This window comes from Arachis hypogaea, chromosome 12 (assembly GCF_003086295.3).
Source record: "Arachis hypogaea cultivar Tifrunner chromosome 12, arahy.Tifrunner.gnm2.J5K5, whole genome shotgun sequence".
Classification (NCBI taxonomy): Eukaryota; Viridiplantae; Streptophyta; class Magnoliopsida; order Fabales; family Fabaceae; genus Arachis; species Arachis hypogaea.
Genome location: NC_092047.1, coordinates 114473389 through 114489462, shown reverse-complemented (window position 1 = coordinate 114489462; position 16074 = coordinate 114473389). Strand labels below are relative to the sequence as shown.

Here is a 16074-nt window from a genome sequence, read left to right as displayed (position 1 = left end):
TAACCCTAATACAATACTGCACATATAACAACAGTAAGAAAGTAGAGAGGATCATGAAAGCTTGATTAACTTAAATTTATAATTTCTTACAAAATTCTACCCTCGAGATAATTCACACTCTTCAAATATGAAAGCTTGACTATTCTACTGAAGCTCAAAAAGAAGTAAAAGAAAAAAGAAAAAAAGAAAGTAGAGGTGTTGGACACCACTACTCGCTACTCTAGTGGAAATAAAAGGGCTAAAAGGGGTGAAGGGGAAAAAATGAAAAATTAACCAAACTTCTCTAGCTGCACTTGAGGCATGTCTAGTTTGTACAACAAAAGAAAATGCTCCAAAGTGTAGAGAGAGCAAAGAGCTAAGGCATTAGCAACGCCCTTTTTCTTGAATGCACATTACTCTGGACTTTGAAGCTGAAGGCTGCTTCAAAAAACTTGGCTTGTCTCATCCTATCCTTCAACACTTATGCTTGGCTCTGAAGTGGACTCACCAATGTGTGGTTCAACTGGTGGGGCACTTAAAGCTAGAAGCCTTCCTTTTTGTGCCCTCGGCGGAAGATGCTTTGGAGGTTTTCTTGATGGCACATTCCATGGCAAGAAAACACCGGTACCACCACCGGCAAGCTTGCGAGGGTTCAATACCATAGGGGGCACAGGGGCAGCGGCTAGCATCACCATCGGGGCACGGATCATACCCCATTTTGGCATCATCATGTCCATACCATCATAACCAGTTATAGCAGCACCATATGGGCTAGCAATGCTTGGTTGCCAAAGGGTCATTGCACCTGCAGCCATTGTTGGTGTGGTTGGTGATTGGGATTGGTTTGAGTCTGGCCTCACTCTAAAGAAGGTGATGCTGACCCTTCTGTTAGGAGATGGACACATCACATGCCTTGCCATGTCAGCACTGTTCCCTCTCATCACCAGAAGTGACCTGCAATGTTAAGTTGTTTAGTCATCTAATCACATATTGTTAATTGTCTTGAACCATACTAGTATAAGTTTAAAACATAAATAGTACTTCATATGATCATTTCAAACTTCAGTATTTCACTGCACAAGACACAGTAGGTTGCAGAAGAAAAAATGGGAAGAAATTGCATTTCTAGTTATGATTCTAACTTTCTAAAAATAATGATAATCATAGCAGCACAAAGAACAGTGTACAGGCCCTAAAATGAATGGCACCAGGACCAAAAGCTCAACGAACCATAAGGCATGAATCCATATACCACACTCCTTAACAATCAGAAGCTTTCAGCCATTTACCATTGTAGACCTTGATGCTTAGAACAAGATGCTACTCTGCTAATGTAAGTTATTATCTACTGATAATCTTGTGTACTACTGTCATTCAAGAAACTGGAAAGAAGAAGAAGAAGAAGGAGAAGCAGTCTAATTCAATAACAAGTCTATCAACATATAGTAGCATGCATCCTCTATGATTACGAAGCTTGCACTTCCCATTATTCACTTACAGTTACATGCTGTCATATAAATGTTGAAGGTACTTCTTCCTTTGTATCCAGCATTGTGACTAGAATCTTAATTAATAAATGGAAGATTTTAGGACTGCAAAGAGTATTAAGTTCTTTAATATGTACCCCATCTTCAATGAGAGCATGAGTGGACCCTTGTAGTTTCCATCATTTTCACTCATAAGGATTCGCCCAAAAGCCATAGTTGATTCAGAGAGAACAAGAGTGGAGACAGGTTGATCCAGATGTGGTGGTTTCAGGAATGGCTGAGAAAACTCCTCCTAAAAAAAAGGAAAATCATATACACATTGGCAAAAGGCTATGCCATTATTCGTTAATGCAAATAATTTGTGTTTCTGTCTTTACAAACTTTGCTCTAGGATAGAGATATTTTATGTGTTGTCTTATTGTGTGTTTCTCAGTATCTCTGTATTTTTTTCCTAGAGCAATTATGGCTTTAAAATGATTGTAGTACCTATTATTCAAAGGAGGAGTAAGAGGGAAAGGAAAGGAGGTAACATTTACCTCTTCAAAAAAGTTGATGATACACCCATTTGGCCTTTTATACTCTGGAATTAACTTCCATTGTATAAGGTGATCTATGACATGTTCAAGAAGTGCTGGAATTGGCTCTATATTGCCTGATAACAAAAATGCAGAAAAAGAAAAACAGGGTTACACAGCATCACTATAGAAGCCAAATAACATTTTTGTTAATGTAAAGAAAACCTATTATATCTTTTTTTACAAAATTTCCTTTCTTACTTTTTGTGTCCTCCTTTATCTGTCCAAATAATGGAACACCCAGCTGAATCAGCTCTCTCTTGTTTCCTTTCACTTGTTTGTTGAATAGAATGAAGGTTTCACCTACATTTAGTCAAGAACAACAGGTTAACACTCTGAAAAAATGCATACAACAAAACATCTTACATTATTATATAACCGCAACAATAAACTGAAGGAAGTAAAGAATTGAAGTACAAACTTTTGAGTTTTGATTAATACTTGACCACCAAAGAAAAAGTGACAACATAGAAATCAGCATGAAATAAAGAAACAGAACATGAGAACAAGACACACAAAAAGGTTAATGGTGTCTTACCTGAGAGTTCTCCATTCTGGCCGGCAGCATGGATCTCATTCACAAAATCTGTCAGCTTGCAAAGTTCTGAATCAGTGAAAACATCTTCATATAACTTCAAACCTTTCACAACATTAACCTGCCAAATGCATTCAGCATGTCACCAATAGAGCAATAGCTGTCTGTTTCTTACGAATTGTGCCGTTTATACACAAAAAGATGATGAAATGAGCCTCAACACAGTGTATGAAGAGATAAAAGTTCAAAAAACATTTCTCATTTCTTGCTGCATAAACTACTGGGGACATCAAACTCTCTGAAATCCACCTTAATTGAATGTATATTTTGAGATTATAATGTGAAAGAAAGTAACTTACCATGTGCCCCTTCACTGATTCCTTTGCTGAGAAACCTTTAGTTAACTTGATCTGTGATGATCTTCCTTCACATTCTTCATGATTGGAACATATGTTAATATTGTTCGTTGAACTTCCCTGCATTTCTTGAGACCCTGCACAAGGAACAAATAAAACATTGATGCAAATTTTAGTACTCAACAAAAGAGCATTATAGTGAAACACATTCCATGTATATTGAACTATAAATTAACCATGGCTAATGCACACAATCATAGAGGAGTTAGCTTTAAAACGATTGAGTAACATTATTTGAATATGCAAAAGTAAGTATCAACAAAACGTCTAACAAAATTTACAAGGAAAAAATAAGGAATTTAAGTATTGAAACAATATACTTGGACTTTGAAAAAAACATTTACAAACAGAATCTTTGTCTCATTAATCATTTCGCCAATTTGACAAACACTTTTTTGAATGTTTGACTGGTAGGAAACATTTTATTGCCGTCCTTCAACAAAGTGAGTAACATTACTTTGGTTTCCCCACACCAATGTTAGAACATTAAATACTTCCAAAAAACAAGGGGGGCAAGCAGTGCTACAAAAACAAACACATGATAACAGTAGTTAAGTTAACATCACATGACTACTGTCTTAACAAAATGCATTCGGCTGCACTAGCATGTTTCTGTATTCACCTATATTTTTTTTGGCAATGTGATATTCTGAAGAGTTAGACAGACAACAATACAGGACATTATAAGATTAATATGTTATAAAATATTCATTACTTTTGTAGTTTTATTCCCAATATTTTCGGTCTATTCAAGAGTCAAGACATTGAGACATTGGAAACAGATTTTTTTTTTTTTCATTTTGATTGTTTTAGTACATATGTATTTTTGGTGGTGAAAATAATCACCAAAATAATCCAAGTTTTCAATAAATTTGATATTTAAAATAGATTTTTACTTTTAAAATTTTGATTTTTATCCCAAAATTTACTAGGACAAGTAGAATTTCTATATGTACAATTCCTTCCAACAACTCTCCACACAATTTGCATGTAATTTTGCACGGTCGTGTGAAATTTTTCTTTTAACTTAAAATGGTCCATAAAAACTCCATGAGCCTTGTGAAAGTTACATAATAATAATAATAATAATAATAATAATAATAATAATAATAATAATAAAAGCTTTTCCATACAGTCTATACACATCTACGTAAAAGTTGTGTGAAGAGTTGGTTAGGAAGGTTAGCTAAATGAACTGCTGAAGTATAGTAGCAATATAAATATATAGATTTTTTAATATCTAAAAAAAAATTAAAACGAAAAAAAACACTACATTTGATGGACATTTATGTTGTTTTTATTACTATCAGGATTCCAAATCTCAAGAGGGTGGCTCATTGCTTATAATTCAGCAATTGAGTGACAAATGAATGAAGCATTCATTGGATCCCTCACCAGAGTAGTAGGAAGAGAGAAAAAGACAAAGTTGACCCTCCAACTGGGACAGGTCAAGCCCCATAGGCCATAGGGATTGCCACCCGAATTGGTCAAAACCCAAAACTCAAAAAACCAAAAACCCTCACCACCAACACTAACCAACCCCAAAACCCACACACCGATGACGTCACGCATTCGCTTGCTTGTGGTCCTTCCCACCCCTTGTATTAAAAAATCATTGCACATGTTTCTAGATCACTTCTTAAATTATTTTAACCTTTTATTTCAGTATTTTGGTCTTAATATTGATTACAAAATAATCAAAATAATATTTTTATAGTAAATCAAACTACTGTTACATATTCAAATAATATATTACTGTTTTAAAATATGTCAAAAAATATTATAATAAAACAGTAACATAACATTTCTTTATATTTTTTTCTTTTTCTTATTATAAAATTAATATTTTTATATATTCCACCTATCATTTTTCTGTGTCACCCCCTTAACTAACTTTGACAACGAAGGTCTCCACCAACCTCTTTCTCATTCCATGTTGCATAGGTGTTCTCACAGCTTACAGAGCCCACTTTTGAATCATACGGTTTTCTACTTTTGGTTATGATAATTTAATTTGTAGCATTAATAATTCTAAGTAATATAATTTTTAAACTTTAGTAAAGAGAAAAAGTGAATTTCACTCTCAATCAACAATTAAATGGAAAATTTGAGTCATGTGATGAGTAGATATAACATCATTGTATTTATGATACCTTTTGGCATTAACTTAATTTAAGAAATTAATAAAACTAGTAATATAGTTGAATACTTTCCTACAAAAGATATGCTAATCAGTTCTATTAAATTTAGTAATATTAATGTTGGATTTATTTACATCAAGCTTCTTAAAGAGATGTACTTCTAGATTTCTCATTGGCAAAAGTTGGCAAAATTAATTATATAAATAGTATAATTTATGTTTAAATATATTAATTATTGATTATATCAATATTCTCACTTCAATAATTATTTTACGAAGGTAGTGTCTATATGCTCAAAGTGTAATTACTTTTTATTTAGTTTAATATTATGATCTGTATTAATATTAAAATCATTCAATACAACAATAATAATGATTTTCATATTCTTAAATCATGAAATGGAACAGTCATCAGAGTTTGATATATAGGCCCCAAATGTTATACTAACTATGATTACGCAACAGAATTTGACTTCAAAGCAATAAACAAATATTTTTAAAAAAGAATTCACAAAATTGGATCTGATGTTTGAATCCATTTCTTAACTGTAGAGCAAGCAGACATATACAACAGTAATAGTTTTTTTTTTAAAAAAAAGCATCAACGAGAAAAAAAAAACAAAATAAAAGTTTGTCTTTAAAAAGGACATGCATAAAGTTTTACCCTTTCGTTTTGCTTAAACTAAAAAAGTTAGTTGTAATAATAAAAATTAGAGAAACCTTTTCACCAAAATAAAAAAGAAAAATCACTCCATCTTCTGACATTTTATTTAAAGCCAAACAGAACTAACAGGAAGAAATATGAGAATCACGAGAGAAAATGAAAAATCAACACTTAAAATCCGTGAAAATTTTCATTCAATATGCAAAGTAGAAAAAATTAAAGATTTTTTTATGAAAAAAAAGAAAAAAAAAAGGAAAAAAAATCACTGATCAAAATTCAAAACACACCACCGGGAGCTACCGAATGAATTACTTGAAAAATTCCTACGGCATTGAAAAATAAAGTGTTTTTTTTTTTCACGCTCTAATAGTAATGAGCACGTTGCTATAATTAATAATAATCACTTATTATTATTTACTGAGAAGCAAAATCACTTTTTTTTTTTTCAAAAGTGAATTAGTTAAGTTTATATCCAAACGCAGCCTTAAGTCGCAATTTACCTGAATCAGTGATTTCGCTCTTCGGAGATTCATACTCTTCGTTATGTTCGCCACCGTTCTCTTCGATTTCCGTCACCTTTTCTTCTCCGATCTTCTCCTTCTCATCGGCGATCTCACCGGCGGCGTTTTCTCCGGCGATATTTTTCTCTCGGTCTGTGACGTTTCGCAGCTCGAGCGCCACGTCAGCAATGGAGTGATACTTCTGCATCTGGAGCACCGGGATCCAGTTGAGCCTACGGCGGTGGACGGCGGAGAACAACGCATCGTAACGGCCGTCGTCGCCGGAGACGGAGCTCAATTGCGCGAGGTGAGCGCAGAGAGCGTCGATGATGGCGTTTGCGGCGGCAAATTCTCCGCGGAACCATGCGAGGATGGCGTCCTTGGCGAATGAGTCCGGAACGATGAGCGGCGCCGCCGGCGGAGAGTGGAGGTGGTTGTGGAGAGGCGCCGCCGCGGGAGCAGCTCGATCGGTTGGACCAGCCGCCATGGAAATGGTTGAAACTTGAAACGAGATTTTGAAGGTATTTTTTTTTTGGTGATCCGAGATATATGGTCCAATGGTGTTTTGGGCCGAAATCTCGGGTGACGAGATGATGGAGATTATAAGAAGAACGAGATGGTGTTTACGATGATGAGGTTTGAAGAGTGAAGGTTGTTTTTGTTGTGTGTGTGTTTTTTTAGAGAGACATGGAGATGATCATGGAAGAGAAGAGAGAAGAGAAGAATGAAAAGGAGGTTTAGGAGATGAGTTATATATGAGAGTGCTTCATTTTTAATGTTGTGTCTCTCTGTGTTTTGTGTATGGGCTTTGGAGAAATACAACTATATTTAATTTAAAAAAAATAAAAATTGTCACCATAACAAATTCAAGTCTTAATCAAATTCTCTACATATTTGCTAGCTACTAGCTAGCTAGGTGGTACAAATATAATATCTAGTAATAATTTAATTAACAACCATGTAAGAGAATTTTATTATTTTATCACAACAAAAATTTGATTATTCTGTTGTAAAATATTTTATTATTTTAGAGATTGAATATTTTATTAACAGAATAAATAATATATATAATTACTATTTTATTTACTATTTTTTGACACGTCAAATACTATATTTAACAGAGAAAATGAATAACAAATATAAAAATAAAACCTTAAAAATATTATAAAGCAAAAAAAATTGTAAAGCAATAAAATAATAAAATAATAATTATTAAATTTGTACTTTTACCATATGTAAAATTTATTATCTTAATTAAGAATATAATTATCATTTTTTTATGATTTAATTACTCTATTGATCCTTATAGTTTTATCAAATTTACAATCAGATTCTTATATTTTTTTTCTTTCAATTAAAAATGTACTTAATTTCTTACTAATATAAAAAAAATTAGAATTAACAGAATATTTTTTTATAAATTAAGAGTATATTCCAATAATTTTAATATTTTTATACGAAATGACTTAATTACAAAATGAAAAAATAATGTAAGAACCTAGTTGAAACAAAAAATATATAGAGACTTAATTATAAATTTGATAAAATTATAAGAATTATCAAAATAATTTAACTTTTTTTTATTGATTTTTTTATTTTAGAAGAGCTTAATTCTTAATTTTTACTAGGAAAAAAAAGGAAAACGCTTATATTTCATTACTATTAAAAGTTAGAAGGCATGACATGTTAATTTGAGTATAAATACTAACCATTTTCACCTACCTTACAATTATTATTATTATTATTATTATTATTATTATTATTATTATTATTATTATTATTATTAGCATCAAATAGAAAAAATTTCACAAGTATATTAAAACGTTAATTCTTCTTCCAAGTTCCAACTCTTAATTTACTTCATTTTATTTTTTGATGGGGATTATAGGGATTTTGGAGTGGGAAATGAATCGTCTGAGTGTATTATGTATGTCCACTCTTGTCCGTACAGGTTTCCTTCTGCTACCACACGCCATTTGACGTGGCAACCATCAAAACTAGTTCCTTTTTTTTTACAATTTATTTTTCTTTTTCCCTTTAATGGTTAAGCTCTTAAGCTCTAATGCTCTGTCTATGTATAGTATCGAATATTTTAGATATTTGTGTCATGTTTCCAGTCAAAAAAATATATGTATTTTAGAGATTTGTAAATTTGTTACTCAACAAATTATAGATTTACTACTTGTATGTAAACATGATTCAAATATAAGGAAGATCGAAATAAGTAGAAAATAATCAAATCCACAATGTAAATATGTAATTAAATTTATATTTTGCTAACTAGTGTCTTAATAAAAGACTAAAAAATATCGATAATACTAGAGAAATAAAAAAAAAAACAAAACTTGATAATAAATAATAAATACTAAATAAAATAAGTTTTCAATTTTTTTTATAAAAAAAAAACTAAATAAAAAAATAAGATATTCTTCGTTCTTTTTTCCTTTTTTTTTAATTTTTGGTCCACAATGTACATACACAATCAAATTTTAAAATTCTGATTAACGGACCCTTTATATTAGAAAACTATTAGTTTAATTTTTTGGGAAAAAAAAAACAAATTACGTTATTATTAATGAAAAATCTAAGAGAGAACATATATATATAATCATATCTTAAAATTTTGTATGTTCTTCAGAATACAGCCATGGCTTAGCAAAATATTAATTCGGAACCCAATGAAATGATGCATGTTCTTCCCAAATCCCAATGTTTTGTTAAGACAACATGATTTTCATCAATTATTACAATGTGGCATTATTTGCCTCTACCTAATTATTTTATAAAATTTGTGGGTGTATATAAAACCGAAATCAATAATTTTTTTTTTATATTTTAGTTTCTTTTCCTCTTCTATTATTGAAGGAGGCTATAAAAGATAACAAATCCATTCTAACTAAAATCACATGTTTTCTTTTCTTATTAAAACAAGAAAAAAGAAATTAAAGGTAGCAAACTTGAAATTCAATACTCAACTTTCCAACCAACGAGTTCACCTTTTTCCCAATTAAACAACAAAAAGAAAATCAAGATCAATATATTGGAGATTTGAGACGGCGAATTGAAATTGGCATTTAATTTATTTCATACCATATAATATAATATATAACAAGTTGGCAAGGGCGAAAAATAAATGAGATGGAGGAATAAAATAAAAAGAAAAAAGCATATGACCCCATGTGTGTGGGACCAAAAATTGAGGTCCACCATTAGTGAAGAATGGAGAGGTTGAAGGTGGTGAATTTGTGTGAATTGAAAGTGGTGGGGTTAATCTAAGAGCCTCCATTGTTGGTTGCTAACTTATAAGACCATGAAGGGAAGGTATGTGTGGGACACTAGTACAAAGAGGTAAAGCCATTAGCTAGCCACCCTTGAAGCCTTTTTCTTTTATTTTATTTTTAAACTTTTTTTTTAATGCTTGCCTAGTATCTAAGGTTTTGCAAGGATAAATAAGTCAGCTTGAGTTTGATTACGAGAACAGAATAAAACAGAATATTAAAAATAAGATATAAAAGACAGAAATATAAAAATTAGGATTTTTATATTTTATTTAATAATAAATTAAAATAAATTATAAAAATTTAATTTGTTATATTTTTTATTAAAAAATTTTAAAAAAATATAATTATAAAAATTAACAAAAATAATAAAAAATAAATTGTATCTCTTGTTAATATTTTTGTTTTTTTTGTTAGAATAAAAATAAAATACACTAATTTATTGGATATAATGTCTCTACTGTTTATACACGATTTTGTATCTTTTTGTCTCTATCTCAATGTTTTGTATCTCTAAACAAACTCAACTTTATTGACTATTTTTCATAAACATATATAAAATTTGAATTAAAATTTTAAATTCTAAACTTAATTAGTCAACTGAAAAATTTATGTGTTTTATTTTTCTAATGATCAAGAACTTCTTGTTATTTTATTTTAATTAAGAATTTATGTGTTCATAAAAAAAGCAATTAGAAAATTAAACTATGTTTTAGTTTTATATAAATGATATATATAGGACTACTTACCAGTTGGACCAAATATAGTTTGATTTTTAATAAGTAATAATATGTTCTTCCACTACATCACATCCGGCAAATAACAGCAGTTATGCAGTCAATTAGTAGCGATTTTTAACTGTTGTCGAAAAAATAACAACGGTTGATAACCCATTGGAAGATAGTATGCGGCTAAACCTTCAATAGCAATTAATAGTAACCACTGGTATAACCGCTACTAAATAATATTTTACAGTGGTATAATTTTGCGGCAGTTCTATTTGTTACGAAATCGTAAATATGACTGTCTGAATATGACAGCAATTTTTAACTGTTGTAAAATGACATCTGTTGAGAAATTCTGTTAAGATATATGTGAAAATATATGGGTAATATGTACTTCTATTTTTCATTTTTTAAGCTCTCTCAGTCTCACATGAGTTCTCTATACTCATATGCTACTAGCAATTTTGGCTTTTAAATTGGAAAAATGTGATGATTCTGATTTATACATTGGATCAATAATAATAATAATAATAATAATAATAATAATAATAATAAAGATTTATTTGAATTGGATACATAAAATTTATAGTTACTACAATTAATTATTACATGTGAGATAGATTGAGACGACTACTGTTGTTGTTGGAGTGCAATGTGCATTGTGCCATTGTGGTTGTTGGTACCTAGCTAGCATGCGCACATGCAATCTTTTAGTTCTCTTATTAAGTGATTATTACAAATATGTCACTTTAATTTACATGCATATGTTTAGTTATACTTATAGTTCGGCAGCAACATTATTAGATTATCTATTTTTTTTTTTCCTTTTCTTATTAGTTTCTTTTGTACTTATTTAGGCTCTCATATGTTTTGTTGTAAGTTCATTTAAAGTTAAAATGACTAATGTCATTTATATATATGACAATGTTTATTATAAAATTGTTTTCATTGGTATGCATGATAATGTATAACTATTATTTTACTTGTAGCATGCAAGTATTGACTATAAAATGGATGACAGTATAATTTAAATTTGAGTGGTATGGATATATATTTCGGACAAATTAGATTTTAATTAAAAAAATAAATTGTTCCAAAATTTTTAAATAAATTATTCTCTAATAAAATAAAAACATAATTTAGTCTCTAATATTTATTATTTGCTTTCATTATATTCTAAAAGTTTAAAAACAAAAAACTTTTATATCCTTTTTTGTTTTCCTTTTAATTAAAAGGGGATTCTCTGGATTTCTTTCTTAGAAAGAGGTTTGCTGTCTCTTATTCCCTTTGTTATTGCTTTTTAGTCCATAAAGTTTATCAGAATTTTGGTTTATTTGTTTAAGCTTTCCCTCAGGTAAGGTAAAGGTTGCACAATTTTGTACCATAAATTTAAAAAGTTGCCCCAATTTTTTTTATTCCATAAAAAAAAAAAAGAGAGAAGTTGCCAAATTGCTTTATGAAACTCAAAAGGGAAATATTCTTTCCACTTTGGTCTTCTTTATTTATAGAGGAGAAAAGAAAAAAAAAAGGAATACAAGAAGCTTTTTTTTTTATCAATTTATATCCTAAAAAATTATGATATACTGTCTAAGTTCTAACTACAAAATTAAATAAACAATTTGGTAGAGGAATTAAACATATATAATATTTCTTTATTTCTTGTGAAAAAAATCAGAAGACGCCAACAAGCTACTATAACTCAAATGACATAATTTCTCCATATTCACCTAAAAATTACGAATTTTAGTCTTATTTCTATCTTTGAAAAAAAAATAGAAGAGATTCGTTCACTTTTTATATGATTTTATAATTAACATGACTGTGACGATGAATGTAAACAATTCAATGATTGTTCATATATAACTTCATATATAATAGAAGGTATAACATAGTGTGATGAGTCATATATTAAATTAAAAGAATCTTGGTTTTCCACCACCTGTTGTTTTCAAATTTTTTTTTTCAAAAAACCACAAATGTATATAATATCACAAATCAATAATGATATAGAAATTTCTTCTTTTCTTTTTTTTAGTGTTGTCAAAGTTTTAGACACCAAAAAGAGGATTTGGTATTACTATAAATCACGAACAAAAATGTATATAATTATAATAATAATAAATAATAAAATGTAGTATATTATTAACCTTACAAAAATGTAATTTTTTTTATCCCACTTGGATTTTAATTCCTTCATTTTAAACTATTTGTCACGTTTCATAAATTTGATATATTTATAATGTAAAATTCAACGTATTTTTTATATAAATTGTATTCAAATATATTAAATTGTTAAATATATACTAAACTTTTAAGTAATTAATATTTTAAAATTAAAGTTGTAAAATTTTTTATTGGTAATAATGATATTTACCACTAACATTTTTTGCAGCTGTGATATCCAGTCGTCGGTGCAATGTGCAATTTTGCATTAATATAGAATTTAATTTTGATATATTTATAATATAAAAAAAATTATATAATTATTCAATTATTTTTATATATTTAATTAGATAATTTTTTAAATAATATATCTAAAGATTAGTTACTTTTATTGATGTGATAATATACTATTGATTGTTCGTATAATTTTTTTTATGCTGGGTGTATGAAAATTAAATTTAATATATGGTATCAGCATTATTTTTTATTTCAAACTGATTCATTATTATTATTATTATATAATAATTATTATTATTATTTATTCATTTATTTCACGTCACTTTATGTTTGATTGATAATGTATTATGGTGGCTTATTCGAAAGTCCAAAATTCCAAAGGGATTTTGACAATGCAATGAGCGAACATTGCATGATTGAAGAAAGGTAGTGAAATTAATTAAGAAGAAAAGAATATATATAATTATTATTATGAAAGGCATGCATGCTTTCTGGCCAATAATAACATGTAGATACGTTTTTCTGTTTCTTTAATTTACGTGACCATTGACCCAACAAAAAAGCGTTCTCTAACTGTAAGTCACAATCAAATCCTACAAATTTTGTACATGGATATAAATCTTTTATCTCTTCAGTAAACCAACAAGTCGATATATATTATAGTTCCATTCAATTATTAACAAGAAGAACAATAACAAGAAGAGAGGAGGAAAAAAAAATCAAGCAGCAATATTTAAATTTTGGGTAAGTATTGTTTTAGTTTCTAACGTTTAGGGTTGGAATCGAAATCGTCTCTCACGTAATTTTTTATTTAGAATCATCCCAAACATTTTATGTCGTATTAAAATCGTTCTTTTAATTTTTTATGAACAAAAATGCACTCCACCACCACGAGCACCTTTACCACCACCATCAGCACCTTTACCACCACTAAATACACCAAGATTCAAGAATACCAAATTAGATTAAATAACATCAAATTCAACAACAAAATCAACACACAACAACAATAAAATCAGAAAATAACAAATCAAAATTAGAAGTAGAAGCAAAGACAGAAGCAGACACAGAAATAGAAGAAGCAGAAGCAGAAAACAAAAGCCGAATCAAAAAGCAAAAGCCGAAGCAAGAAGCAGAAGAAGCAGAAAGCAGAGGCCGAAGCAAGAAGAAGCAAGAAGCAGAAGCTGAAGCAAGAAGTAGAAACGGCAAGGTGTAACGACAAAGTGCAGCGACGAGGTCAGTGGCAGTGGCGACAGTGGCGGAGTGCGACGGCGAGCTCTCTCCCTGGCTCGCGCGCGTCTCCTCTCTCCTTCGCGAGCTCTGATTCCCGATGGCGACGGCGGCAGCGGCAGCGACTCCAAGCTTCGCCGGCACCGTCCCCCTTCCTCCCTTCCCCCTCTTCCTTTCTCCTTTTCCTCTCCCCATTCGCGTACCCTTTTCCTTTCTCTCCCGCGTTCTTTTCTTTTATTTTTTTTAAAAATTTTATAATTTTTTTATTAAAGTAGGAGTGATTTAGTAATAAAATTAAAAATTTTATTAAAAATGATGATTTTAATATGAAATAAAATATTTGGGACGATTCTAAATAAAAAATGACATGAGGGACGATTTTGATTTCGATCCTAAATATTAGGATCAAAATAATACTTACCCCTTAAATTTTTATCATGAATAAAATATTCATTATTAGTTTAAAGATTTAATAAAATAAAAGTTAGATATGTAAACTAAAAGAAAAGAATATATATATTATCATAAACATTGTGTTATCATGAAAAAAAATGTGCTTTTTATAAATTTTGACCAACAGAAATTTATTTTTGCATTTTGTGTTATGGATAAAAAAAATTTTGTATCACAGTTAAGAAATTTCGGTGCTATTTTTATTTCTAATAATTTTTATTTGGTTAAGAAATTTTTTATATTACGATTAAGAAATTTCTTGTATCATGATCAAGAAATTTTAATGTTATTTTTGTTTTTGAAAACTTTTAATTATTTAAAAAATTTTATGTCTCATAGTTAAAATATTTCATATGTCGCAGTTAAGATTACAATGTTGTTTTTATTTTTGATAATTTCTAATTAGTTAAGAAATTTTTTATGTCACAGTTAAAATATTTTAGTGCTACTTTTATATTTGATAACTTCTAATTAATTAAGAATTTTTTTTTGTCACGGTTAAGAAATTTCGATGCTATTTTTTTATTTAATATTTTTTTCAAACAACTTTTCCTCTTTTTTCTCTTTCTCCATTTTTTCTTCTTCTTTTTTTTTTCATTTTCTCATTTTTTTTTGTTTTACCCTCTAAAAAAAATAAAAATAAAAAAAAGAAGAAAAATTTTAAAAAATACTACAATAAATGTGTAATTTGCATCTACGTTGTATAAGTAATTTTTGCTAAATTTAAATTAATTTAGTTAAAAAAAATACTTATACTAATTGTATCAGCATTATTGATATTGCAATACTTCTTTACAGGTATCTCAATCTTATGAACAGAGGGGCTCGTTATATATATCTCTTTTGCATTGATTAGTTGATATTGCAACAATTTGATGCTAATAATAGTGTGTGAAAATTAATTAAACCCTTATTCAATGTACAAATAGCTTGTTGCCAAAAATCTTGACGACAACATGCATGCTTTTCCTTTTCTTTATTTTTAACATTTTTGTTAGTTCATCAACATCGCTGACTTTTTAGGCTTTATTATTAGAAACTATTTCTACCTATAATTTAAAGAAACTCTGTATTATTAGATTCTTAGGTGACAAGCAGGACTGAAAGATTAAAAAAATAAAATAATGTCTCCATTATTTCATGGCTAATCAATCTCTTGACTCTTGAGAGAGCCTAAGGTAATAAACTACAAGCTGACTTTCAAGAACAAGACATATTTTAGTGAGGTGGAATATCTACCATGTCTATGACCATGGAGGTTATGGTGACGATTAATATGATTTTAGCAATGTTTTTACTAAAATTAAAATCACATTTCTTTAATTTTGGTAATATTTTTTTATTTTTATTTTTAAAATAAAAAAGTTATTAAATAATAAAAAAGTGTTATTTTAATTTTAATAATATTTTTTAAGTGTTAAAATTCTATAACTATTATAGACATCATAACTATAGACATTATAGCATGTAACTTAAAAAAAAAAAGATTAATTGGCTGTTATAAATACATATAAAGTAAAGAATATTACGCGGATTTACTATTATTTATTTACTTACTATTAAATAATATGTGAATCATTTTAAATGGAATTTAGTAATTTAACACTATATATATTACAATAACACTATTTATACACTAATACACTAAGGTAGCGTTTGCTGGAGAGACAGAGACGGAAAGACTGAGACTGA

The 16074-nt window shown here is 29.0% G+C and overlaps 1 protein-coding gene across 1 annotated transcript; it reads right to left on the bottom strand.

The window, feature by feature from the left end:
* Positions 1 to 42: 42 nt before the first annotated feature.
* Positions 43 to 7217, bottom strand: LOC112728452 (RNA demethylase ALKBH10B). Its single transcript, XM_025778590.3, has 7 exons — positions 6297 to 7217; positions 2936 to 3069; positions 2580 to 2697; positions 2243 to 2344; positions 2003 to 2118; positions 1604 to 1758; positions 43 to 933 (listed from the first exon to the last, which is right to left on the bottom strand). The coding sequence occupies exons 1-7, from the start codon at positions 6781 to 6783 to the stop codon at positions 447 to 449; spliced, it is 1599 nt and encodes a 532-aa protein (XP_025634375.1). The 5' UTR covers positions 6784 to 7217; the 3' UTR covers positions 43 to 446.
* Between the last annotated feature and the right edge of the window lie 8857 nt (positions 7218 to 16074).